Source organism: Sapajus apella, unplaced genomic scaffold, assembly GCF_009761245.1.
Source record: "Sapajus apella isolate SASKATOON/1434 unplaced genomic scaffold, GSC_monkey_1.0 scaffold97, whole genome shotgun sequence".
Classification (NCBI taxonomy): Eukaryota; Metazoa; Chordata; class Mammalia; order Primates; family Cebidae; genus Sapajus; species Sapajus apella.
Genome location: NW_022437037.1, coordinates 5816825 through 5844817, shown reverse-complemented (window position 1 = coordinate 5844817; position 27993 = coordinate 5816825). Strand labels below are relative to the sequence as shown.

Genomic DNA, 27993 nt, shown 5'->3' with positions numbered 1-27993 from the left:
TCAAGACGTTGGTAAGTTTGTCCGGTTTATTTCCAGTCTGTAGAGATGATATCCCAATTCACACACACTCCCATGCACACGCACACACATACTTCATCCACCTGAATTTGCCCGACAAACTCTCCTCTGAGTCGTAGGGACAAAGCCATACTTGGCAGTCCTCACATTACTGGTTACATTAAATTTGGTCTTTCAGAAAGAAGATAGCTGAAGTCCCAGGAAGCTGAGCCCTTGGCCAGAGGAGTCCCAGAGCCAACAGCCACAACCTGAAATAATGCAGACTGCCCCCACCCTCCTTCCAGGGACCACGCTTGAGACCCTCTCCTGCTAGGGGTTGAGTTCCAAGAAATGAAGTGACTCATGGGGTTTCCCAGAACACACCAGCCCCCACTCCCATTCAGTGAGAAAACCCTCTTTTCCGCCATTTCTGGAAGCTGGGGCCACACCCACTTGTTCTCCTCCCTAAGGAGGCTTCCTGCAGTCTTGTAGAACTGCAGAACTTACTGAAATAAGCCTGATTGGTTCTGCCTTCCTCTCCGAGTGAAGAACAGGGACACTGAATATGATGGGTAGTCAAGGAAGGCTTTATCTTCCTCAAAGGTCCCTGTCTGTCCCAAAGAGGAGAGGCAGTGAGGAGGGGTGAGGACAGCCAGTTGCTAATCTAATGATCCAGGGAGAAAAAAAAAACGAAAAAACGGCGGGGGAGGAGGTGGGAGCAGGATTTTCCATTTACAGGGAGGAATGTTTTACTGGGGTTTAAACTTCAACTAGCCCTGTGTGCATTTGAAGCAGATGCTTGAGCCCAAGACCAGCCAGTCATGGCCAAATAACCTCGTTCCTGAACTGGCTGGAACCAGTGGGTTAACCCAACCTGGCCATTTCCCCATGCCTTACGGGCTTCCCTCCCGCAGTCTGCTATCAGAGATGACTCAGTAGCCGCAGGGAACCCACGTTGACTCCCACCGCCAAGATCTCCCAGTCCTGTCCACTGAAGATGTTGCAAAGGCTCTGCCAAGGCTCTCACTCAGTCTTGGGCCCAGCTAGGCCCCCAGGATTATAGGGAAATCACCCCAAAATTCCCCTTCCTAACATTTATCTCATTGTCACTGTCTGGGTCTCACTTTCCTATTGGACTCCAATTCCACAAATCTGTCCATTTCATGATTGGATTCTTAACTGTTGGCCGACAGCAAGTGCTTAATAAATATGTTCAGTGAATAAGTGTGTCTAAGTCCTGAGCAGGTAGGGTAAGAGACTTCAGAACACAGGTGGGGTTAAGGCTGAACTCCCTGATCAGCCAAGATGGTGGTGACTTTGACATCTTCCTGCATGAATTACAAGAGGCAGCTTCAGAGGCCCGGTCTTTCCCTGAAGCTTGATGCTGACTTGGAGGCACTGGGGTGGGCGGATCCTGGCCCAGGATCTTCAGAGCAAGTGAAACCCTCTCCCAGTGCTGACCTAGGAGGTTACCCCTTCCCAGCCTTTCCCTGTTCTCTTCACTAACTAAGGCAGCCCAGACTGGAGACGAGGTGTCGGCAGGGTCCCTGAACATCTGGCCCCAGTCCAGGCACATCCTCTGGAGATAAGCCTGACCTTGGGCAAGGCACTTAATCCCTGTGGGCCACGAGTCTCCTCACCTGGGAAGTGAGAGGACTGGCGCAGCTACCCTCCCGGGTGCATCAGGGCTCTGAAATCCTGTGAGTCCATAAGAAAGGACACAGGTAACCCCAGTCCAATTCCCAAGCTCAAGGTTTTCAGAGATTTGGGGAGAGATGAGTTAGACAATGGATACTGCACGTGTCAGGACAACATGGGCGGGTGTAAAGCTTATAATATGAGATCAATAAATATCTGCTGAACGAGTGAGTCAATGAATGAATGATGTGAGTAGGGTAGGAAGGCAAACGAGGGAAGTAGAGTCAGGTTTCAAGCACATTGGGATCAGAAAAGCAACCTTGTATTTCTCAGTCTTGGCTTACCAGTGCTGCTGACTTTGCCGTGAGCATTTTACTCCTCATTCTCTCATCCTGGTCCCCTCAGTATCCTCCCTGAAAGGTGGAACTGCACTGAGCTGACCTGTCTCCCCAAGACCCCTGGCCTCACTTCTACCTCCAAAGCCCTTTGCTGCCGCAGTCAGGGATAGTAGGGCTGCACGCTGCCTCTCAGCTGCCTGCAAAGGTGTGGCCAGGGATCAAGACCCGAGGGTTCCTTCTGGCACCTTCTTGAAGGGCTCACGTTGCCAAGCTCCTTTCCTTCCCACCTTCTGTCACATCGTTGAGTACGAGAAGAGGTGTGGACTGAGGGGGGATCAGCTGGGGCGGCCAGGCACTGAGTGGCTGTGTCCTAGATGACCCCAGAACACTGGAACCATGGCGCTGTCCAAGGAAACCCTTAAGAGGACCTGCAGCTTTGTCCCTACTCCAGGGTCTTCTCAAAGTGGCCTGGGGTCCTCGTCAGAGCCAGGCCAGTGAGCCTGAACTTGGCTTGGAGACTTTCTGGAAGGATGGAGCGTGCCAGTTCCAAGCGCGGGGAACACAGGCTGGAAGCCTCCCTGCCTGGCCCTGCCCCCGCTTGTTTTTGGTTTGATATCAGCCCTTCTGCACAGGGAGTGGGAAAGGAGGGAAGAAAAGAGGAAGGGACCCCAGGCTCAGGGTTCCCCGACCCAGAGCCCCTTTAAGGCAGATAATTTGTGCTTTACAAAGACATGGATGAAAACACAAACCAACCCTCAATGAACAAACAAATGAGAGAGAGATCACAATGTGTCAAGAAGGGCAGCAAGATCGGGAAGGAGGAGCAGGGCGGGCAGGCCAGGGGGTCCAGGCGGGGTGCTCAGGGCAGGCTAGCAATGTCTCTCTCTGGAGGAGGGCCAGCTGGCTTGGGGCTGCTCTCGTTGGCTTTTCCTTCAAACATCATGACTCTGGTTTGGAGTTGGAGAAAAGAAAAGAAATAAAAAGAAAAGCAAGATTAAGATCCTTCCCTCATCCAGGGAAAGATCATCCCAGCCTCGATGTCAGCAGGGTCCTGACAGAATGTCCTTAAATCTGTTCTCCAGTGGGATCCTTGCAGAAGCCCAAGACAGAAGCTCCGACGAAGGGGCTGCTGGTCCCATTTTACAGAGGGGGAAATGGAGGCGCAAAGTGCTGATGTGACTCCTCAGAACCACACAGGCGGTCCGGGGCAGAGGCGGGATGCGACTCCAGGCTCTGACTTCTAGGCCATGTCCTTACCTGAACCACACTGCCTGGAGGAGGCTGAGCCAGGCTGGGCCATGCCTCTGCACAAAGATCGTCAAAAACCTGCCCACTGCTCTAAGGGTGGAGTCTGGGGAGCAGACGGTAGGGGCTCGGAGTACAGCCTCCAGGGCAACAGGCTGGATTCAAATGCCAGCCGTGCTGCTTCCCAGCTGAATGGCTTAAGCAAGACACTTGACCTCTCTGATCCTTGGTGTTTCTCCCTGGAAGTGGGGTGCTAGGAGATCTGGCCAGATTGGACCGTGGGCTCAGGGGCCAGGTACTTAGTCTCCTCAGGCCTCACCAAGCTCCTTTGTCAAATGAGACAGGTATATTTTACATTGGTACTTTTTTTTCTTTTGAGATGGAGTCTCGCTCTGTCACCCAGGCTGGAGTGCAGTGGCGCAATCTCAGCTCACTGCAATCTCCGTCTGCCAGGTTCAAGCGATTCTCCTGCCTCAGCCTCCCAAGTAGCTGGGATTACAGGTGCCCACCACCATGCCCAGCTAATTTTTAGTAGACACTGGGTTTCACCATGTTGGCCAGGATGGTCTCAATCTCTTGACCCTATGATCTGCCTGCCTTGACCTCCCAAAGTGCTGGGGTTGGAGGCGTGTGCCACTGCACCCAGCCAACGTTCGTACTTTTAAAAAAGTGAATCTTATTTCATAAAAACCAAGTGAATATTATTTTCTTCTCTTTTTTGTGAGATGGAGTTTTGCTCTTCTCGTCCAGCCTGGAGTGCAATGGCATGATCTCAGCACATGGCAACCTCTGCCTCCTAGGTTCAAGAGATTCTCCTGCCTCAGCCTCCTGAGTAGATGAGATTACAGGCGTGCGCCACCACACCCAGCTAATTTTTGTATTTTTGGTACAGACGGCATTTCACCATATTGACCAGGCTGGTATCAAACTCCTGACCTCTGATGCATCTGCCTCGGCCTCCCAAAGTGCTGGGATTACATGCGTGTGAGCCACTGTGCCTGGTGGAGTGTTATTTTCAGCTGTGACAAATGACAATGAGACTGTCTAGGGCATTGCTTTAACACTGTTCAGTGGGGCAGCACCCACAATGTGCTACTATGGATTACGTGCTTGCCACCAGCCAGACACTAGGCTGGAATCTTTGTGTCATCTCACTAGCCTTCCGGACATCACAGAAGACATGATTATCACCCCCATTTTACAGATGAAGAAATGGAGACTCGCAGACCTAAGGTAACAAATCTTACCTCTCTTTGGGGCCAATTTTGACTCTATTTTATGCTTACAACAGCCCTGTGGGGATAGTGGAGTCGCTTTACAAATGGGGAAACTATTGGGCATGGTGGCTCATGCCTGTAATCCCAGCACTTTGGGAGGCCATGGTGGGGCTGACCACTTGAGGTCAGGAGTTCAAGACCAGCCTGGCCAACATGGTGAAACCCCATTTCTACTAAAAATACAAAAAATAGTTGGGCGTGGTGATGCACACTTGTAATCCCAGCTAATAGGGAGGCTGAGGCAGGAGGATAATTGCTTGAGCCCGGGAGACAGAGGTTGCAGTGAGCTAAGATTGCGCCACTGCATTCCAGCCTGGGCGACAGATCAAGATCTCAAAAAAAAAAAGAGGAAATTCTGGCTCAGAAAGTTTCGACAGAGGCTCGGAATGTTTCCACAGTAGGTTTACCACTATTGTCACCGTCACCACCAGCAGCATCATCGTCATCACCGTTGCTGCTTACTGAGTACTGATTCTGCCCGACTCTGCTGCAGGCTAATTTCCTCTGCAAGGTACATATTAACATGACCATCTGGGCCAGGCACAGTGGCTCACGCCTGTAATTCCAGCACTTTGGCAGGCCAAGGGGGCCAGATCCCCTGAGGTCCCCAACATGGCAAAACCCTCTCTCTACTAAAAATACAGAAATTAGTTGGGCATGGTGGTAGATGCCTATAATCTCAGCTACTCGGGAGGCTGAGGCAGGAGAATTGCTTGAACCTGGGAGGTGGAAGTTGCAGTGAACCAAGATTGCACCACTGCACTCCAGGTTCAAGTGATTCTTCTGCCTCAGCCTCCCAAGTTCTGTAACCTTTGAATCCAGGAGGCAGAGGTTGCAGTGAGCCAAGATCACCCCACTGCACTCCAGCCTGGGTGACAGAGTGAGACTCCATCTCAAAAAAAAAAAAAAAGACCATTTGACAGATAAAGAAATAAGGTTCTGGAAAAGTAAGTACCATGTCCAGCAGGTCACACAAGTTACCTACCACCTGGGGAATGGCTGGGGTGCCCAGAGCAGGAGCCTCTCTGCATAGAATGATTTTGCCTTCAGGGCCCCGGGGGAGGGAGAAGGTACTCACAGCTTGAGGACAGCCGACCGTTTCCCCAGCATCATGTTCACAAAGTCTCGGTAGGAGATGGTGTCACTGACCCCCCCTGTCACCTCCGAGATCATCTTCTTCATCTCCAGGTGGGTCTTGGGGACACCAAGCTTCTCCATCATCCTTTTTAAAGACATCAGGTCTGTTGGAGGAAAAGCAGGTGTGCTAAGTGAGGCCCGGCCACTGGGGCTTAGTGGGGGAAGCTGGGAAAGCTCCACTCAGGCACCCCACCCTCAGAAGCTTGGTGTCTGCACTCCTCTAGGGAGGAGGAGCCCATCACTCCCTCCCTGCTCTCTTCGGAGGCAGTATAGACTAGTGGTTAGTGACCTGGGCTTCTAGAGTCAAATGGGCTTGCACTGGAATCGAGCTCTGCTATTCCTGGCTCTGGGGTCTGGAACACACTACTTAACCTCTCTGAACTCCTGCTCTCCTCAATGGTAGAACAGGTGGAGGGGATCATTCAGAGATCGCCATGTGGGAGGCACCGGCCCAGGGCACATTTCTTCACACCATGACTGTGATCTCTGCTATTTCCTGCATTTAGGGTGGGCCAGGAGCCTACTCTCGGTGCCCAGGGAGTTATGCCCAGTGTGGCCAAGTCAGGGAGTCAGGCACTGAAAGTCACTCTACTGGGTGCCAAGGAGCAGATGGCTTCTCCCCACATGCCACTCCAGTCCTGCTGTCCTAGGGCTCCTCCTCGGCTGGAAGGGAGAGGACACCAAAAATATCCCACAGAGCAGGAAAAGCAACAAAAGAACAAAAATCAAGAAAAACAAGGGAGGCCCCAGAATGTCACTACAGCCCGAAGTGGTGCTGCCTCTGACCGCCCAGCTCCCACCAAGAGCTGAGGCAATTTCCTTCGGATTGTTCTTCAGTGAACAATGGGTCAGAAAAGGATGGTGGGAGGGGGTGGGGTGGAGGCCGGGGCCGTGGTGCCGCCCGTGCTCCTCCTGGCAGGGCAGGGGGGACTGGGGCCAGGCCCAAAGGTGCCAGGATGTCCAGGCATTCAGAGAGAGCTGGGCAGCCTTCTCCAGGAAAGGGGAAAAGGGCTGCACGTGTACTGCCAGGCTCGGAAGTTGGCAGGACCTTTCTTGGGCAGTTGGGCAAGATGCTTCAAAAGCCTTTGACCCATGGTGTCCACTTCCTGAGATTTCCTCTACAGAAATGACCAGGGAATGAACAACACTCATGTACAAAGAGGTTCTTTACAGGATTATCAATAACAGTTAAAATTGGAAGGCATCCAAATGGTCCATACAAAGGCATCGGCTAAACAAATTAGAATCCACTCCTACAATGCAGTCATTAACTGTATTTCAAAAGAAAAATCAGCCAGCGAAGTGGCTCACGCCTGAAATCCCAGCGCTTTGGGAGGCCGAGGTGGGTGGATCACTTGAAGCCAGGAGTTTGAGACCAGCCTGGCCAACATGGTGAAAACCCATCTCTACTAAAAATACAAAAATTAGCCAGGTGTGGTGGCACGTGCCTGTAATCCCAGCTACTTGGGAGGCTGAGGCAGGAGAACTGCTTGATTTGGGAGGCGGAGGTTTCAGTGGGCCAAGATTGCGTCATTGCACTCCAGCCTGGGCGAGAAAATGAGACTCTGTCTCAAAAAAAAAAAAAAAAAAAAGAAAAGAAAAAAATCAATAATAACTCAAGATATTCACCATTGTTTTATTTTATTTAGTTTTTTCTGGCCAGGCTGACCAATAGAAAGTTATTTTTTTCAAGGAGGCTCAAAAATGGTATAAAACAGCTTTTGTGGTTAGAATGAACCACAAAGTGGAAGGATGGAAGCTGAAACGTCTGTAGCAGTCACCTCCAGGGGGTGGGGTTTCGGGTGACGCATTTTTGTCTTTGGGCTTTGCTGTGTTGCCCCAATTTTTTTATGATGAAAATATGTCTATTTGACAAGCCAAAAAATTTTCTTTCTAAAGAAAAAAATGATCAAATATTCAAAAGGGAGAAGAAAGAGAGAGGAGGAGGAGGAGGCAAATGCTGGTGAGAGCATCACTCTGAGGGGCAGGGTGAAACGGAAAAGGGGAAAGGGGCTCAGAAACCAAAGGCAGGGCCCTGGTTCACCACCAGTGTCCCATGCAAGTCATTTCTTTTTTTTTTGAGACAGACTCTCACTCTGTCACCCGGGCTTCAGTGTAGTGCTGTGATCTCAGCTCACTGCAACCTCCGCCTCCCAGCTTCAAGCGATTCCCCGGCCTCAGCCTCCCCAGTAGGTAGATTACAGGCGCATGCTACCACACCTGGCTAATTTTTGTATTTTTAGTAGAGATGGGGGTTTCACCATGTTGGCCAGGCTGGCCTCGAACTCCTGATCTCAGGTGATCCACCTGCCTTGGCCTCCCAAAGTGCTGGGATTATAGACGTGAGCCACCGCGCCCAGTCCATTTCACCTTTCTGAGTCTTGCTTTCCTCATCTGTAAAATGGGGCTAATTCAACCAGCCTTAACCACGTCTTTGCTGGTAAGGTCCAGGCATGGTCTCCTACCAGAATGGAAGTGCCAGTACCCGCACAGCAGGGTGTAATACAAGAGAATCAACATATGTAAAAGCACCTTGTCAACTGCCAAAACACATACGAGGACAGACTTCGGGGCAATGGAAATGCCAGCCGGGAGCCTAGGGCCTGTCCACCCTGAGTGTCCCCAGCCCTGGGCAGGTGTGGCACCCTCTGTCCCGAATCCCCGTAGCACCTGGGGTGGGAGGCTGAGGCATGGGTGGGGAGGGAAGCCATAGGGGAGGAAAGCGTCTGGAGGAGTCCGGGGGCAGTGATGCCAGGGCAGAAGGCAAGGGCCTGACTCGGCTGCAGCATATTCACCAGCCTTCTGGATTGCCCCACGCTCCTCACTCACGCAGAGGGTCCCTCAAGCCCTCTACCCACCTAATGCCCTCCTCCCTCAACACAGTCGAGGCCTCACTCACCAATCTCGCCTTCGTTGTTCAGGTCAAACTCCATGTACTTCTCTGGAAATCACAAAGCAAAAGCTGGCATTAGCTTAGCTTAGAAGCAGCATCTCCCTGCGGGTACTAGTGGGCAACTGACCGTGTCCTCAGGAGTCTGAACCGCCTCCCACACCCTACCAAGGGTCTTGACCTGAGTGCCCCATCAGCTGAGCCATGGTCTCCGGGAAAAGCTCATCCTGCCTGGACCACTCTCCTAGAGGGGCTACAAGGGAAAGATGGCTGGGCTCACTCTGACCCTCTTACCAGGAGGGCAGCTGCTTCCTCCCGGGTTCCCAGCAATGTGGAGCAGCTGCATCTGAGTTAGTAGCAAAGTGACTAGATCCAATTCCCTGCCCCGGGATTCTGGCTGGTGGGTGTGGAAGGACAGGGTGGGAGCAGGCATGAGCGCGCTTTTCAGCATCCTAGGCGGTTCTGATGGGCAATTAGGTGCAGGAAGCGCTGACTTAGGGGACCTGTGATTCCGAAACCAGGAGAAGGGCCTGCCCTAGCCCACAAAGTGCACATACGGTTTCCCGGGTGCACAGACCATCGCCCAAACCTCACATACAGACTGAGTTAAACTTCCTTGATCAGGAAAACCCGGTATCGAGGGAGGACGCTCGGGGACGCTCAGAGCACTGGGCTGGGCATGTTCCGACAGGGGCTCTGTGTCACACAGACCGTGGGGCCTCTGCAGGTCGCCCCTGCCCTGGCAGAGCGGGGCCCTCACCGTCTATCCTGCCCCACAAGCAGTTAGCAGAGAGAGCTGAGGCCCTCCTGCAGGCTGCGCTGCCCCCGCCCACTGCCCCTCTGCCTGGAATGTTCTCCCAAGTATTCTCACAGCTCTTCCTCATGGCCTCGGGGCTCCCCATCCTTTCTTTTTCTTCTTTTTTTTCTTTGAGATGGAGTCTTGCTCTATGTCACTGTCATTCGAAGATCTCAGGGAGGACACACAGCTCACACAGGGCAGAGTTGGGACTCGAACCTATGTTAGTCTGGCTCCAAAGCCCATGCTCTTAACCATTATGCTTATGCTTTTTTTTTTTTTTTTTTTTTTTTGAGATGGAGTCTCACTCTGTCACCAAGGGTGGAGTGCAGTGGCTTGATCTCAGCTCACTGCAACCTCCACCTCCCGGGTTCAAGCAATCCTGTCTCAGCCTCCTGAGTAGCTGGGATTACAGAAGGCTACCACCACACACAGCTTTTTGTTTTTGTTTATTTGTTTGTTTTTTGAGACGGAGTCTTGCCCTTGTTGTGCGATCTGATCTCGGCTCACTGCAACCTCTGCCTCCCAGGTTCAAGCGATTCTCCTGCCTCAGCCTCCTGAGTAGCTGGGATCACAGGCATGCACCACTGCACCCGGGCAATTTTTGTATTTTTTTTAGTAGAAGACGGGGTTTCTCCATGTTGGTTAGGCTGGTCTCGATCTCCCAACCTCAGGTGATCTGCCTACCTTAGCCTCCCAGAGTGTTGGGATTACAGGTGTGAGCCACCGCGCCCAGCCTAATTTTTGTATTTTTATTAGAGACGGGGTTTCGTCATGTTGGCCAGGCTGGTCTTGGACTCCTGCCCTCAAGTCATCTGCCCGCCTAGGCCTCCCAAAGTGCTGGGATTGCAGATGTGAGCCACTGCGCCCGGCCTACCCCCCTTTTCTAAGTTGTACCCCCTCCCCACTGCTGAGCACCCCGTCCTCCCTCCCTCATTTCTCACCAAAGCATCTACCACAATCTGCCCACCCTGTATTTCACTGCTCTCTGTTTAGGCTCCCACCAGCTCTCACGCCCCCGGGGTAGAACACAGGCTACCAGGGGCAGGGGCTCTCTTGTACGTTCACCATGATGCCCTCGGCCTGGAATGGGCCCGGTGCCTGTGCAGGTGTGCATTTGGAGAGCAAATGAGCGAATGATGTGGAGCCCTCTCCAGGCTCTGCCTTTCTAACATAACTTCCTGTCTGTCCCAGCATCTCACTGAAGACAAGGAGAAAGGATGCCAGAGCCCTGAGACGTGTCTCTCCTCCCAGAGCCACCTGTGGGGGCGGCCACGCTGGTATCCAGAGAGAAGGGAATGGGCTGGCCTCTCTTTTCCTCTTTTGAGATGGAGTTTCACTCTTGTTGCCCAGGCTGGAGTGCAATGGCACAATCTCAGCTCACTGCAACCTCCACTTTCCGGGGTCAAGCGATTCTCCTGTCTCAGCCTCCTGAATAGCTGGAATTACAGGCATGCACCACCACACCAGGCTAATTTTGTATTTTCAGTAGAGACAAGGTTTCTCCATGTTGGTCAGGCTGGTCTCGAACTCCTGACCTCAGGCGATCCACTTGCCGCGGCCTCCCAATGGACTGCTCTTTTCTGCACAGCTCTCCTACTGGTGACTGGGATGGGGTGGGGTCAGGACTGTCTTTTACTATTTCCCTTCTCTCTTCTTAATGTAAAAAGCATCTTAGCATAACGGTTAAGAGCAGGGGCTTGGGAGCCAGACTGACATGAGTTCAAGTCTCAACTCTGCCCTCAGTGAGCTTATGTGTCCCCATGCCAATGACCCTGCCCTCCAAGCCCAAGTTTCTCCATCTGTACATTAATGAGCACACCATCTCTCTCCAGGCCGATGGGGGTGATGTGGGGAGCTCGCCACGTTGCATGAGAAGTGCTTCACAGGCCGACTTCCAACAAAGGCTGGCTGTTATTAATATCATTAGCCGCAGATGCCCAGCCTAAGGACAACTGTAAGCGATTTGAGGAGCACTTGCCAAGTTCTTTGCCCCGGGGCCACGAGGATGCTCACAGTGCAAACTTTGGAGGGGAATGCGGCCTCCAGGATACTTTCCACGAGAGCCCAGGGCCCCTGTGCCTGAGTGCCTCCCCCGGCAGCGAAGGTGGGTCTGCGCCACCCGCTATGTGCCCAGCTCCTCTCCTTTCGAGGTGCTGGCTGGGAACCAAGCGCCAGGGCCCCAAACAGAGAGACCTTTATGCGGCCCCTCTCCCTGCACCGGCTCCCAGGCCCTGTTTTCTTTTCATCCCGTGCTGCTGGGTTTCAATGGGCAGAAACTCTGCCCCCCTGCCCACTGCGGCGACACAAACGTCCATTCTCCGCAGGGGCTCCTGAGACACTCTGCTGGGGAGGGGGAGAGGCAAGGCCTGCTCACAAAGAGCTGATTGTGTGCGGGGCCCGGGAGTGATGGGGCCTGGGCAGTGGCGGACAGGCGCCAGCCTGAGCCCCATGGGCAGCGAGGGGAGAGAGAGGGGCAGGGCCTGGCCAGGGCTGCAGGCGAGGGGTGACCGGGCCCGCCGGGCAGGGAGGCAGGTGGAGGGGCCTGCCCCCACCTCTCAGGAGGTCCCTGTCTCCAAGCCTGCCAGGAAGAAAGGCATTCTGGATGAAACAGGGCCACAGCCTAGCCCTGAGGGACTAGGGGGTCCTGTGTGCAATGGTGAGGGGCCAGCCCACCTCTCCAGGGATGAATGCAGGGCAGGCAGCCCCAGCTTACCTTTGAAGGCTGTGAGCTTTTCTGGAAGGTTCTCTTCATCACTGTACTTCTGGTCACAGAGAAACTCCTACGGCGGTGAGAGGACAGTGCTGAGCAAGGGATTGGGGACAGAAGTCACCCACATGTGGGCCCGAGTTCCAGGTACCTTTCTTCCTGTCTGGTAGCCAGGTGCCACCAGGCCCATTTGTCCCATGTTCACCCTGGCTTCCTGTTGCCCTTGGAGGCAGAGGTGCACTGTTCGCCCCGTGGGTAGGAAGCTTGCCCATCGGCTTGGGAAGGACCCAGAGGGTTTGTTCTGGGTGACTAAGCCCTCCAGCCAGCAGCCACATTACCAGTGCTGGGACCCGTGCCCCTCCTCCAAGGACACGCCAGCTTCCGATCCGCGAAGTCCTGAGCTCCAAAGACAAGTCCCTGGTTCCATCATTAGCTTGTTAGGAATGTGATCCTGAGCTCATTCATTCCTCCCTGCACTTCGGTTGCCTTATCTACCAAATGAGAATCATTTGCTTCTTGAGTTTGCATAGAAATCCAGTGAGGCTGGGTGCAGTGAAGCCTGTAATCCCAGCATTTTGGGAGGCTGAGGTGGGTAGATCACCTGAGGTCAGGAGTTCAAGACCGACCTGGCTAACATGGTGAAACCTCATCTCTACAAAAATACAAAAATTAGCTGGTCTTGGTGGGGGGGCGCCTGTAATCCCAGCTACTTGGGAGGCTGAGGCAGGAGAATCGCTTAAACTCAGGAAGTGGAGGTTGCAGTGAGCTGAAATTGCACCACTGCACTCCAGCCTGGGTGACAGAGGGAGACTCCATCTTAAAAAAAAAAAAAAAAAGAAGAAGAAGAAAAAAAGAAAAAGAAAAAGAACCCGTGAGAGTGTGGATTTGTTGTCTCTGCTCTAGCTGGAAAATGACCGTACACTTACCCTCTCACCTGTTTTCTTCCCTGTAAAATGGGGGTTTTCATCCCTGGCCTGCCTTTCCTTCAGATGCCTGGAGAGACTCAAATGAGTCCTTTCAGAACCAGACAGACAGGGTAGGGAGGACTGGACACTAACAGTGGCCTCCGGGGTAAAGCCCTTACCTACGTGATCTCTTCGCATCTCCTCGGAGTCCCAAGAGGGAGCCATTATTATTATTTTGAAACAGGGTCTTGCTCTGTCACCCAGGCTGGAGTGCAGTGATGCCATCTCAGCTCACTGCAGCCTCCGCCTCCCCAGCTCAAGTGATCCTTCCACCTCAGCCTCCTGAGTAGCTGGCATTACAGATGCGCGCCACCACGCCCGGCTTATTATTTTTTTTTTTGGTAGAGACAAAGTTTTACTATGTGGCCCAGGCTGGTCTCAAACTCCCGGATTCAAGTGATCTGCTCACCTTGGCCTCCAGAAGTGCTGGGATTGCAGATGTGAACCACTGCACCTGGCCAGTGGCTACTATCATTATACCTACTTTGCAGGTGATGAAGCTGAGGCTCATAAGTCAGAGCTTTAACGTGGCTCCATCTCAGAGGGCCTGCATCCTTGGCCCCTACATTTAAAGGTGGGCAGATTGGTGTTCATCTGGCCTGGCCTCTGACCTTAAAGCAAAAGCAACAAGTGAGGGAGCACCTGCCAGGTGCAGTGCCAGGTACCTTATGCAACTTTTGGCTAACCTTCCAGTGGCCCTGGAACCTGTATTCAGATGAGGAAGCACAGGGCACGTTCCCCTCCTACCACTTGAACTCTGCAAATACCCCCCCTTCATGGAGGCTGGAGCACAGAGGCATGATCTCGGCTCACTGCAGCCTCTGCCTCCCAGGTTCAAAGGTTGTGCCTCAGCCTCCCGAGTTGCTGGGATTACAGGCGTGCACCACCATGCCCAGCTAATTTTTGTATTTTTATCTTTCTTTTTTTTTGAGACAGAGTTTCGCTCTTGTCCCCGCCGGAATGCAGTGGTGTGATCTCGGCTCACTGCAACCTCCGCCTCCCAGTTTCAAGCGATTCTCCTGTCTCAGCCTCCCAAGTAGCTGAGATTACAGGTGTCCACCACCATGCCTGGCTAATTTTTTGTATTTTTAATAGAGATAGGGTTTCACTATATTGGGCAGGCTGGTCTCGAACTCCTGACCTCAGGTTATCTGCCCGCCTCTCAAAGTGCTGGGATTACAGCCGTGAGCCACCACACCCGGACTAATTTTTGTATTTTTTTATAGAGATGGGGTTTCACCATGTCGGCCAGGCTGGTCTCAAACTCCTGGCTTCATGTGATCTGCCCACCTCGACCTCCCAAAATGCTGAGATTACAGGCATGAGCCACCAAACCTGGCCAGTGGACCTTCCATTCTTTATCGCTGAGCTGACTGGACCTGGACATTGCTCCTCCATTCATTCATTCATTCAGTCATTCAACATTCTGGGGGTACATAGTGCACACCGCACTGTGCTAGGCCTCAAGGGAGCAGGGGAGACCATGGTGAATATGGTAAGGTCCTTATCCTGAAATTATAGAAAGCTGGTGTTTAAAATGATGTGCCTTGTCAGCCACGTTGATCACGCCTGATGTTTCCTACTACAGGATGGCCAACGCTGTTCTTACTTATCTCTTAGGACAGAGAACTCACTCCCTTCCTAGTCTATTGTTGTCAACCCCTGAGAGGCTTCAAATAGAATAGAGGATGACAAGAACTAAGTGACTATAAAGCAGTCTGGGTTTGGATCTTTCCTCCTTCTTACTAGTTGTGAAATAGGCCCAATAGTACCCACTCCTTGGGCACTGGGCTCATGGGTCAGCTCTCAACGAGCAACAGATAAGATTATGAGGATGAGGCTCATAATATGGTCTCTTCTGTTGCCCAAATTTCTCCGCATTAACTCAGCACCCTTTGACCATAGGAGAAACCTATCTGGCAATGGGGCTTCCCTCACTGGACTGGGAGAGGGTCTGGCTGTCCTCTAGCTTTTGGTAAAACATTGGCTGTGGCAGACACTGTGCTATCTCACTAAATCCTCTCAGCCACTATTATTCCTATTTCATAAGTTAAAACATGAGAACTAGAGAGGTTAAAAACCACATCTAAAGTTCATAGACAAGCCAGGCGCAGTGGCTCATGCCAGTAATCCCAGCACTTTGGGGGGCCAAAGTGGATGGATCACATGAGGTCAGGAGTTTGAGACCAGCCTGGCCAGCATGGTGAAACTCCGTCTCTACTAAAAATACGAAAATTAGCCAAGTGTGGTGGCACTCACCCATCTATCCGGGAGGCTGAGGCAGGAGAATAACTTGAACCTGGGAAGTGGAGGTTGCAGTGAGCCAAGATCACGCCACTGCACTCTAGACTGGGCCACAGACTCCATCTCAAAAAAAAAAGAATGTTCACAGACAGCTGAGGAAGGTTGGTTTCGAACCTGGGTCTATCTGACTCCAGGACCTGTGACCTCCTGCACCTGGGCAGAGGGCAGTCCCTGGGCCTATGGGGTCTCGCTGACTTGGCCACAGCCTCACTCCAGGCCTCATTGCCAGGCACCAGGCACGGCCCTGCCTCCACTTAGCTGACGCTGGATCCTCCCTTGGCAGCCTGGGAGGCCACCCTCCTCCTAGCTGGCTCTGTTGAGGACTTCCTTTCCTCTTGGCTCCCTCTGACAGCTCTTCGGCACTGCTCCCCGACCCCATCCTCTGCCCAAAAGGAGGACAATTAACTTTTGTCTGTGCCTGAGCAAACCAGGCACCTCCCAGGGTCCCAGATCCCATATCTGCCCAGTGGAGGGACGTGATTCCCAGATTTTGGGGGTCATGCAGACAAGAAACATTTTTAAAGGGGGGTGGTAGGGGCACACTAATATTGGAGTGCCAAGTTTTTATTTTGCCAAGTAAAGATTCTTTAAACAATGACCATTGACTGTTGCCATGAGTTCAGAAAAGAACGTTTCATAAAAGTACGAAGTTCATAATGTCTGAATTTTTAAATGGAATCCATTTAGCCTAGGTCCAACTCACCACACTGACCCTACATTCCCTTCACTTTACCAAGAACTAGAGAAACTTCCTGGAGAGGCACAAGACCACCTACATCTGGGAACCTCTGGGAGGAAATGTGGAGGGCCTGTCCCAGCTCCTGGGCTCTAGTTGGCCAGAAATGCTGCCTTAGTCTGGACCCACCATCCTTGGAGATCCAGTTTTACTTGGACCACTCTGTAGATGGATGGGTTCAAGTGGAAGGACATGGTCCCTGGTCTTAGAGACAAATCGCACACAGACAGACACAGATCAACCAGGCAGGGATTAAGAGCAAGGCCAAGAGCACAGCACACACTGCGGAAGCGGTGGTAAGAATGCCCTGGGCTGCACCCTGCGCTCGCTGTGCCCCCTGGCTGGAGTCCACAGATCTGCGTGCTTCTCTCCCTCACCTCCTTCAAGCCTTTGCTCAATGTCACCTTCTTCTTTCTTTCTTTTTTTTTTTTTTTTTGAGACGGAGTCTCTCTCTGTCGCCAGGCTGGAGTGCAGTGATGCAATCTTGGCTTACTACAACTTCTGCCTCTGGGTTCAAGTGATTCTCCTGCCTCAGCCTCCCAAGTAGCTGGGACGGCAGGCACACACCAACACGCCCAGCTAACTTTTTAGTAGAGACGTGGTTTCCCGTATTGGGTAGGCTGGTCTCAAATTCCTGACCTCAGGTGATCCGCCTGCCTCGATCTCCCAAAGTCCTGGAATCACAGGTGTCAGCCACCACACCCAGCCTCAATGTCACCTTCTCGGTGCGGCCAACCCTATTTATTCTTTGTTTGTTGGCACAATCACGGTTCACTGCAGCTTCAACCTGCCTGGGCTCAAATGATCCTACCACCTCAGCCCTCCAGAGTACCTGGGACTACAGGAGTATGGCACCACAGCCGGCTAATTCTTGTATTTTTTGTAGAGATGGGGTCTCCCTCTGTAGCCCAGGCTGGTCTTAAACTCCTGGTCTCAAGTGATCTACCTGCCTCGACCTCCCAAAGTGCTAGGATTGTAGGAGTGAGCCACCATGCCCAGCTCTGTCCCCCCTGTTTTATACTGTTCCCTGCCCACTGTAACCACCCCAACTTCCAATCCACCTTATCCAGCTCCATGGGACGGGTCACTTCCAAACATGATTTGCACATCACTGCTTACTGAGGTTGCTGCACACTCTCGGCCTCCCCTGCTAGAATGTAGGTTCCACATAGCAGATGCTCAATAAACACGTGCAGGATGAGTGAAGGAGTTAAGAGTTGGGTTAACTACCTTGTCCAAAACAGCAAAGCCACCAACTGGATGTGCAGGGATTGAACTCCTCTGTCGTTGGGGCTCCCTTCCTGCACAGTACTGGGGAGGATGTGGGCGTCAGGGGGCAGCTGGGAGGAGGCAGGGCCCCAGCCACAGGTTTAGCGTCGAAGTGCCCAGCATATGGTAGAACACACTCAACAAACATCTGTTGAGGAGCCCAAGGAGGGAGGATCGCTTGAGGTCAGAAGTGTGAGGACAGCCTGGGCAACATAGGGAGACCCCATCTCTACAAAAAATAAAAAAATTAGGCTGGGTGAGGTGGCTCATACCTGTAATCCCAGCACTTTGGGAGGCTGAGATGGGTGGATCACAAGGTTAGGAGTTTGAGACCATCGTGACCAACATGGTAAAACCCCATCTCTACAAAAAATAAAAAAATTAGGCCAGGCGTGGTGGTGAGTGCCTGTAATCCCAGCTACTTGGGAGGCTGAGGTGGGAGAATTGCTTGAATCTAGGAGGCAGAGGTGGCAGTGAGCCGAGATTGTGCTACTGCACTCTGGCCTGGGTAACAGACTGAGACCCTGTCTCAAAAAATAAATGAATATAGAAAAATTAGCTGTGCATGCCTGTGGTCCCAGCTACTTGGGAGGCTGAGGCTGGAGGACCACTTGAGCCCAGGAGGTCAAGGCTGCAGTAAGCTTTGATTGCACCACTGCACTCCAGCCAGACCCTGTCTCAAAAAAAAAAAAAAAAAAAAATCGAAAAGTATCTGTTGAATGAGTGGAGAGGCCTGCCATTCGGTCCAGAGTTACTTTCTCCATACTCAGCCCTGCAACGATCAGGCAGCTTTGCAAAAGTGTGTGACTGTGTGACAGAGACTGGAGGGGCTCAGGGTTTGGACTCTCATTATTTCTTAGAGCCAAAAATGATAAATGCAGCCAGGTGTGGTGGCTCACGCCTGGAATCCCAGCACTTTGGGAGGCTGAGACGGGTGGATCACTTGAGATCAGGAGTTCAAGAGCAGGCTGGCCAACATGGTGAAACCCCATCCCTACTAAAAATCACACACACCTGTAATCCTAGCTATACTGGGGAGGCTGAGGCAGGAGAATCATTTGAATCAGTGAGCTGAGATCGTACCATTGCACTCTAGCCTGAGCCATATAGTGAGACTTTGTCTCAAAAAAAAAAAAAAAAAAAAAGCTTAGGCCACAAGTGACCAGGGTGGGAGAAGCAGCTGAGCCACTCATGTGTGAGCAGCCCTAGCTGGCCCTGGGCTTAGGGCAGCTGTGCTGACCATGCCTGGGCAAGGGGTGGGGGTGCCCGGTGGGCAGTGGCAGGAGCAGGACTCCACCAGCCAGGCTGCTGTGCCCGCTCACACCTCCGAGCTTTGGATTCTTGGTTCCTGCTCATGCACAGCCCACAGCTTCCTCCCTGCAGGCATCCTCCCCCAGTCCCTGCCCAATGCACAGCTACCCTGTCTATCCAGGACCCTCGGCTGGGCTGCCCTGACCCTGGGTCCATAGGCAGAGGAGACAGAGATAGATGCCACCCCAGGTATTTGGAGGAAAAGCAAAACAAACAAAAAAGAGGGCAAACTGGGCCGGGCACAGTGGCTGACACCTGTAATCCCAACATTTTGGGAGACTGAGGTGGGTGGATCACGAGGTCAGAAATTCAAGACCAGCCTGGCCAAGATAGTGAAATCCCGTTTCTACTAAAAATACAAAAATTAGCCGGGCACAGTGGCATGTGCCTGTAATTCTAGCTACTCGGGAGGCTGAGGCAGGAGAATTACTTGAACCCAGGGGCAGTGGTTGCAGTGAGCCGAGATCACGTCATTGCACTCCAGCCTGGGCAACAAGAGCAAAATCTGTCTCAAAAAAACAAAAAACAAAAAACAAAAGGCATTCTGGAGCCAGAATGGCTGAGTTTGAATCCACTTAGTGGCTGTGTGAAATTTTTTTTTGAGACAGGGTCTCGCTCTGTTGCCCAGGCTGGAGTGCAGTGGTGCAATCACAGCTCACTGAGACCTCGACCTCCTGGGCTCAAGCAGTCCGCCCCGCTCAGCCTCCTAAAGTGCTGGGATTACAGGCATGAGCCACTGCACCCGGCCAGCAAATACTAAATAAATGTTAGTGACTTGATATTTTTTTCTAACACTTATATCCATACGATTAGCTTAGAACCCCCATGGACCCTCATAGACTATTTAACAGATTGGGAAGGAGGCTCCCTCCCCGTGGCATAGGACACTTATGATTTATCTCTCCCCTTTCTAGGTATCCCTGTTTGACAGATGGGACAACGGAGGCCCAGAGAGGTTGCTCAGCTTTCTCAAGATTGCAGTTTTAGCAATTCAGGGTCTATGCCTGCCCCAAACAAGAAGGTAGCCTGGCTACAGGTTTCTGGCAAAGAAAGTCAATACTGGGTGTTACCCTTCCTCTTCGGCAGCTGCAGGAGGTTATTCCGGAGGCCAGGGAACCACTCTATAGCCCTCCAGGGAGATGCGGGGGAGGTGGTTTATTCTATCCCCATCCTCCACACACAATCTAACCCACTGTCCCCAAAGGCAAAGTTTCTCGGCTGCAGAAAGTGTTGGAGTGGGGGAGCGGCCGTGAGAGGTGCAGGGAGACTCCAGGCTCTGAAAGTGGCTACTAACATGCTGAGGGGCAGGTCTGGAGGCCACAGTGGCCTGATCAGTCCTAGCAAAGGGTCAGGAAATGCAAGTGGGCATTGCTGCGGGTGACAAACAGGCAGCTGAGCCCACTTCTCAGTCCCCGGGGACCAGTGCGTCCAAGGGTGGGGCCTGGGAGGTGGCAGAGCTGTTAAAATATCCACCCCACCACAGAACCAGAAGGGACTCCTCACAGCGTTTGACTTGTCCTCCTTGATCAATGGCTGGGGAGACCGAGGTGCCGGAAGGGATGGGACTTGCCTGAAGTCACAATGGTTGAAAGCGTCACATCAGCTCTCTGAGCACAGGATGTGCAGGACACAGGGACAGCTTCCCAGGTTTGCAATTCCAGCTCCGGCACTTACCAGCTCTGTAGCTCTGGGCAGGGCGTCAGTCTCCTCATCTATAAAGTGGGATCATAGGCCAGGCGTGGTGGCTCAAGCCTGTAATCCCAGCACTTTGGAAAGCCCAGGTGGGCAGATCATGAGGTCAGGAGATCGAGACCATCCTGGCCAACATGTTGAAACCTCGTCTCTACTAAAAATAAATTAGCCAGGTGTGGTGGCACGTGCCTGTAGTCCCAGCTACTCAAGGGGCTGAGGCAGGAGAATCACTTGAACCTGGGAAGTGGAGGTTGCAGTGAGCCAAGATGGCACCTCTGTGCTCCAGCCTGGGTGATACAGTGAGACTGTCTCAATAAATAAATAAATAAACACGGGATCATAATGATATGTAGAACCTCCTCACTGAGTTGCTGTAAGGATTTTTTTTTTTTTTTTTGAGTTAGGTTTTGCTCCGTTCCCAAGTCTACAGTGCAGCGGCACGAACTGCAGGGCTCACTGCGGCCTCGACCTCACAGACTCAAGCTGTCCTCCTGCCTTAGCGCCTGGCTTGCGGTAAGGATGAGACGAGTGAATTCCACAGAAAGAGACTGGCTCTCAGGACACTTGCTAAGGTGTTCAAAATTAAGTCTCGGGATCATCCAAACTCAAGCCACATGTAGAGGCAGGTGTGCGCGGGGAAGGGTGATGCCCTGAAGTCCTCCCGGCGAGCCTTGGCCCCCTGGCCATTCCTCTAAGGGCAAGTTTTGCTTTGTCCTAGGCCCCCAGCTGACCTGGCAGTGATGGGCTGTCCAACCTGTCTGAGTGCTCCCATTTCAGTCCCCGACAGCACCTGTTCACTGCCGCCTTTCCTGGTCACCTACAGCCTCCGATGCTCGCCAGAGTTCCCCGAGCCCAACCTTGTCCCTAGCGAAGTCCCCTAGTGCTATGCCCAGCAGCGGCTGTTTCCAAACCCATCAGAAGCTGGCAGCCCCTGCTGTGCTGCCTGCCTGCTCCTCACTGACTTAACTCTCTTTCCGGGCTGGTACCTCTAGCACCTTCTGGCGAACCCTTGCTCCTGGCCCTCCAGGCTTGTCTTTCTGTATCAGCTGCAGCAGAATTTTGGGGTGGGCGGATATCACCATCTTGGAGGCCATCCAAGAGGCTGGTGGCTCAGGCCTTGGACAACAACTCCAAGGGCAGGAAGCACCATGCCAGGGTGTGGGGCCTCTGACGCAGCTCACAGGCTCTTAAAGGGCCAGGGCCAGGACACAGTGGTGCTGGCACCTGACGAGTAGCAGGAGCCTGTAACATGCACCCACAAGGACAGCGGGCTCACATTCCCCATGGCAGCCTGGGGCCTCATTCAGATGCCGCATCCTCGCCAACAGATGGGGCAGCTAAAGAAAAACACCCAACCAGCTACTCCATAAAGCACACCCTGCAGAAATTCCATCTCCAGCTTCCTGTGACATAGCCACACCAAGGTCATAACTGCTTGGACCTGCAGGGGACACTGAATCCTCAGAGGCTCACGTGGCCACTTATCACTATCTCCTTTATAATATATTAAGGAAGAGCAAGAGAGACGGGTGCCCAGCAATGCCAGCTGGGCACATTTACCTGGGCAGGGACAGAGTGGCACTGCCGGGTATACAGGAAAAAAGACACACCTGCATACTCGCCTGGGTCAGGTCTCAGAGGTCCCCTACTGCTGAGGGAGGGGCAGGGGATACATACAACCCCTGACAAAGATACCCAGCCTGCCCTGCCCAGCTTTCTTCCCAGTGCAGATGACACATGGCTTCTGAAAAAACCATCAGGGGCCAGGCGCACTGGCTCATGCCTGCATCCCAGCACTTTGGGAGGCTGAGGTGGGTGGATCACTTGAGGTCAGGAGTTCGAGGTCAGCCTGGCCAACATGGTGAAACCCCATCTCTACTAAAAATACAAAAATTAGCCGGACATGGTGGTGGCTGCCTGTCATCCCAGCTACTCAGGAGGCTGAGGCTGGAGAATCACTTGAACCCAGGTAGCAGAGGTTGCAGTGAGCCGCGATCATGCCACTGCACTCCAGCCTGGACGACAGTGACACTCCATTTCAAAACAAAAAAACAAAAAAAACAAAATTAGGTCCTAGGCCGGGCACAGTGGCTCACGCCTGTAATCTCAGCACTTTGGGAGGCCGAGGCGGGCGGATCACGAGGTCAAGAGATCGAGACCATCCTGGCCAACACGGTGAAACCCCGCCTCTAAAAACAACAACAACAAAATTAGGTACCTCAATGTGACAGGGAATGCAGAGTGCCCTTCATTCGACCCAAGAAGGCTGGACCGTTGGGACGGCAGCCAGGGATCCTTATCTACATAAGCGAGAGAGGCCTGTGTCATAGCTAGGCTGCAGCCACTTGGTGGACAGGGCCAGGGTGACTGGGTCTGAATCCCAGCTCTGCCACTTCCTGGCTGGGTGACCCTGCAGGGGACTTCATCCTGCTGAGTCTCTGTTTCCTTATCTCCAAAATGGGAGTCATGGTTGGGCATAGTGACGCATGCCTGTAATCCCAGCACTCTGGGAAGCCAAGGTGGGCAGATTGCTTAAGCTCAAGAGTTCGAGAGCAGCCTGGGCAACATGGTGAAATTTGTCTCCACAAAAAAAAAAAAAAAAAAAAAAAAAATTAGCTTGGCATGGTGGTGCACACCTGCAGTCCCAGCTACTCAGGAGGCTGAGGTGCGAGGATCACCTGAGGCCAGGAGGTCAAGACTGCAGTGACCTGAGATCGTATCACTGCACTTCAGCCTGGGCAACCCAGTGAGACCCTGTCTCAAAAAAATAACATTAAAAAAAAAATAGGAGTCATGACAACCCTCGTCCCACGGGGCTGTTTGCAGATTCTCACTGTGCATCTGTCTACTGGGGTGCCCTGTTTCGGGGTCAGCGAGATGATGTTCATCCATGGGCACGGAGCACAGCCACAGCTGGTTATGGTGTTAATGATCTCGCCTGTTGGCCAGCTCATGTGGCAGCCCTTGCTGTCCCCTGGGCTCCTTCTGCTAAGCCCCAGGGCACAGACACCCCGAGGGGCAGCGCCCCCCCTCCAGCCCCGCTGGCTTCCCTCTGTCCCTGTGGGAAGCTGGAGAAAATCTCTCCTGCTGCCATATAAGGCCATGCCTGGCTGGCCTGGGGTCACCTACCATGCCATCCGGGCGTGGGGAATGCCAGCTATGTGGGGGGAGTAAGAGGTGCTGGCCAGTTCTGCCCACTCCAGTGGTGCTGCTATGTACACACGTGCGTGCACACGCAAACGCCCAGTGCATGGAGCTGGGGCGGGCATCTAGCAGGAGGCACAGCCAAGCTGAGCGATTGAGAAAATAGGCTGGGTTCAAATCCAGGCTGTTTAAACCCAGCAATTTACCCAGCTTCTCTGGTCTCATTTTCTCAAAAACTGGAACAATACCTGCCTCCCTGGGTTAGAGTGAGCATTCACAAGATAATGCCCACAGGCACCTGGCACAGGACGGGCACACAGGAGGTGTTCAGAAAACAACAGCAAAAACTGAAGTGAAACCAAAAAGAGGCGCATTTTCACACGGCTCCCCAACCTCCCTTCCTCTACCAGGATCTCTAGGCCCATTCAATCTTCTATTTTTACTCTTGAATCCCTTATAATAAAAATAGCTAAGGCTGGGAATGGGGGCACATGCCTGTAGTCACAGCTACTCGGGAGGATGAGATGGGAGGATCGCTTGAGCTGGGGAGGTGGAGGCTGCAATGAGCCAAGATCGGGCCACTGCACCCCAGCCTGGGCAACAGAGTAAGACGCTGTCTCTCTTTTTTCTTTCATTTGAGACGGAGTCTCACTCTGTCACCCAGGCTGGAGTGCAGTGGCACGATCTCGGCTCACTGCAACCTCCAACCCCCCTCCCCTGAACCCGGGTTCAAGTGACTCTTCTGCCTCAGCCTCCTGAGTAGCTGGGATTACAGGCATGCACCACTACGCCCAGCTAATTTTTATATTTTTACTAGAGATGGGGTTTCACCATCTTGGCTAGGCTGGTCTTGAACTCCTGACCTCGTGATCCACCCACCTCGACCTCCCAAAGTGCTGGGATTACAGGTGTGAGCCACTGTGCCCAGCCGACCCTGTCTCTCTTAACAACAACAAAAAGCTAAAGCTGGGCCGGGCGCGAACTCAAACCTGTAATCCTAGCACTTTGGGAGGCCAAGGTGGACACATCACCTGAGGTCAGGAGTTTGAGACCAGCCTGCCCAACACGGTGAAACCCGTTTCTACTAAAAATACAAAAAATTAGCCGGGTGTGGTGGTGCATGCCTGTAGTCTTGCCTACTTGAGAGGCTGAGGCAGGAGAATCACTTGAATCCAGGAGGCAGAGGTTGCAGTGAGCCAAGATCGTGCCACTGCACTCCAGCCTGGGCGACAGCGTCAGATTCTGTCTCAAAAAAAAAAAAACTAAGGCTGAGCTACCCTGCTCCTCTGGAAGCTGCCCACACCGAGGAGGAGAAAGGCCCCAAAGGGAACTAGGTGTTTGCCCAGAGAAGCCCCTGGATCTGCAGGCCAAGCTGGGCTGTGCCCCAGGCAGCAGGCATGGCAGTGCCCAAGCTGCCTGGCACAGAAGCAGGGACTCTTTGGCAGTGAGTTGAGAAGCCCAATCCTGGGCTTAGCCCAGGCCCCCAGAATCCACACTCCAGCGGGGCGGTGAAGCTGCACCCCAGAGGAAGGCAGTCCGGGCTGCCAGCACAGTTCTGCTTAAAATCCACCCACCTCAAGGTCTCTCCACTGCGGCCACGGCTGTGGGTGAACCCTTCAGACTCCCACACGGAGCGGCTCCCCCACCATCTGCAGTGAGCTTCCATCCACTTCCATTGGCTAATTGTTGCAGGGACTCCAGGGGGACCAGAGATCCCTGCTCCCATTTCAGGCCGGGGAAGACGAGGCTTTGCTGGGCTGAGCAACCAGCATGAGCCACGGCAATATCTTCCACTCCCTGTACCTTGAGGCCACCAATAAAGAAACTATCCTGATAACTATGAGGACCGCAGCCAGCTCTCCTGGGTGCTTTACATATATTGCCTCACTGAAAAATCACCCATTATCTTTTTGGAGAAGGAGGCTCAGAGAGGTGAAGTGGCTTGCCTAAGATCACAGATCAGTGCTTGCCAGCACCTCATGACTGAACTGGTGGGGTCACCCTGCTCCACTGCGGTGGAGAAGCTCTCAAGCTTCCTGTGTGATCCTGGCACCGCCTCCCACAGGGCCCCGGATCCTGGGTCTCAGCAGCCCTGTAGCAGCTGGGCTCACGTGCTGGGTCTCAGAATAGCATCTTAGCAAGGGAAGGACGCTGGGCTGCAAGCTCTGTCACTGGCTTCTGTGTGGCCTTGGGTCAGCTGCTTGCCCTCTCTGGGCACTGTTCTGACATGGTTAGACCACAGCCCCTTCCTGCTCACTTCCCCTAGTCCCAGTGCTGCCCAGATAAGCCCCTGATAGATGTAGTCCCTCCCCTTTCTAAGCCAAGCCAGTCCACTTCCCAAAGCAACCCTGGAGCTGCCCCCACCCTCCATCCGCCTCCCCAAGGGCGAGGTTGGCACGGAAAGTTCCCCGCACTCTCAGCTCTTCTGGCTTGTGCAACTGTGGTCACCTCGCCCCTATCTCCAGCTGTCTCTGGCTCAGGGTCCTGCTGGCTGGGGGTGGGTCCAGCTGGCTCAGAACCTGCCTGGTCGAGTGACCCAGGGGGCTATATGAGGTCAGGGTCCCAGCCTTCTGTCCAGAGGGCCAGAGCAGCCAAGCCCCAGGCTGGGTTGGCACACAGTGAACTGGGAAGGAGCCCAGCAGGGACCTTAGACCTGTGAGCACCCCAGCCAGATGTCCAGGCAACCTTCCAGCCGAGCTCAAGGTGCCCCCAGAAGGCAGGGTGAGGGTAGCAGTGAGGAGGCCAGAGCTTACCTGGAGGGAGGGACCCTGAGGTCCCCAGAGCCCTGTAGCTGGGGACTGAATGGGAGTCCTGTAGCCAGAGGATGGAAAACAGACAGGCTGCCTACATCCAAGCAGTCCAAGGAAACCAAGGGGGAATCAAGGCCACACACTGCTGGCAAGAGGCAATATCACCGCCGGGCCCCAGGCTCTGGGCTCGCCTCCCACAGCCTTCAAGGGCTCTGCTGACCTCACCAGCGGCCCACTTCCAGACTCTCCGCTGGGCTTAGACCCTTCGTGTCCAGGGGTCCAGCGGAGCCCGCAAGGAACGCCAGGCCTTGTTTCAGCGGGTATGACTCTGCCACCGGTTAAGAAGGAAACTGGGAGACATCCACCTCAGGAAATAATGCTAGTTCTCTGAGCGCTTCTTGAATGCTGGGTGCTGGACCACGCAGGCTACATTCCTTCCCTCTCTGAGCCCGCACAATGCCCTGCTTGGAGATGAGGGGCCCTTTGCTGAGGACCACAGATCTGGCACACGACGGAGACCAGATCTGAGCTCAGGTCTAGCAGAACTTTAAAGCCACTGGCTGTGCTGCCCTTGAGCACTGGCCAACCCAGGCAGGTCCTGACATCGTTCCTTATCTTCTAGAATCTAAGCAAATTTATGGAGCTTTCCCTGGGTGCCTGGCAACAGCAGGCAGGATTTCTTCCGAGAAATCCACCAGGACCAGCAAGAAAAGTATCGAGTCCATTCGACGGGATGGGGACAACCTCTCCTGAAAGCTGGAATGAAGAGGAGTGATGTGTTTGGAGTGGCCGGGAAGCAGGAGACCACGGGGACCTGCCAGGATCTCTAGGCCCATCCGAGTCTTCTATTTGTACTCTTGAATGCCTTATAACAACAATAGCTAAGGCCAGGCGTGGGGGCACGTGCCTGTAGTCCCAGCTACTCAGGAGGATGAGGCGGGAACATCGCTTGAACCCCGGAGGTGGAGGCTGCAATGAGCCGAGATTGGGCCACTGTACTCCGGCCTGGGCGACAGACCAGCTAAGGACCCCGAGCCTGTGTTCTGTCTGAGCTGGAGCGATCACTGGCCTGGGGCTCTTCCCGCGCCAAATCCTAGGGCTGCTCCCAAGCGGGCTTGCAGGGAGCCCCCGAGCCGGCTGGCAACCGAGCTCCTGACCCGGCCCCACCGCCCCAGTCCTCAGTTGCAAATGTAACAACTTGCAACCCGAGACGCCGGGACCGGAGGCGGGAGGCGGACCTACCTGGAGTCGGAGGCGACGGGATGGGGGCGGAGGGAGGCACCTGGGGGAAGCCCGGGGGAAAGAGAGGAAGAGGGTATATCTGGAGACAGGCACGGCCTCGCGGACCGAGGTGGCACCCGCGCAGCGCGCGGCTCGGGACTCGTGCGCTACCCGGGGCGCGGCGCTTACCCGGTTGATCTCGGCCAGCCTCCTCTCCTGCTGGGCTTTGAGCAAGCCGAACGCCTTCCCTCCTGGAGGAGACAAAGAGGCGGTCCGGGAAGCGGGGTCCTCTCTGGGCCACGCGCCCCCGTCCCCGTGCGGTTCCCGCGCGCGGTGGACCCCGCGGTCCGCCAGGCGCGCACAGGTGGCGGCCCCGGGACGGCGGCACCTACCTTGGAACCTGTTGCTGAGCGCGACCGACATGGCGAGCGCAGGGCTACCGCCGCCTCCAGGCTTCGTGGACTCGGCGAGGGACTGGGAGGAGGCACAGGCGCTTGGTCCGAGCTCCGGCTGGCTGCTTGTGGCCGCGGGACCGAGGGGCGGAGGGACGGCGCGGGCGGCCGACACACCCCT

At 53.8% G+C, this 27993-nt stretch overlaps 1 protein-coding gene across 4 annotated transcripts; it reads right to left on the bottom strand.

Moving 5' to 3' along the window:
• Nucleotides 1-11: 11 nt before the first annotated feature.
• On the bottom strand, nucleotides 12-27991 carry AIF1L (allograft inflammatory factor 1 like). 4 transcript variants are annotated; one of them, XM_032257623.1, is made up of 7 exons: nucleotides 27813-27971; nucleotides 27610-27671; nucleotides 17264-17344; nucleotides 12035-12101; nucleotides 8532-8573; nucleotides 5574-5736; nucleotides 12-2920 (listed from the first exon to the last, which is right to left on the bottom strand). In XM_032257623.1, the coding sequence occupies exons 1-7, from the start codon at nucleotides 27841-27843 to the stop codon at nucleotides 2833-2835; spliced, it is 534 nt and encodes a 177-aa protein (XP_032113514.1). In that variant the 5' UTR covers nucleotides 27844-27971; the 3' UTR covers nucleotides 12-2832. The 4 variants fall into 4 exon arrangements, with proteins under 4 accessions (XP_032113514.1, XP_032113511.1, XP_032113512.1 ...); XM_032257621.1 differs by lacking the exon at nucleotides 17264-17344 and having other exon boundaries at nucleotides 13-2920; nucleotides 27813-27991; XM_032257620.1 differs by lacking the exons at nucleotides 17264-17344; nucleotides 27610-27671; nucleotides 27813-27971 and adding an exon at nucleotides 21292-21471.
• Nucleotides 27992-27993: the final 2 nt, after the last annotated feature.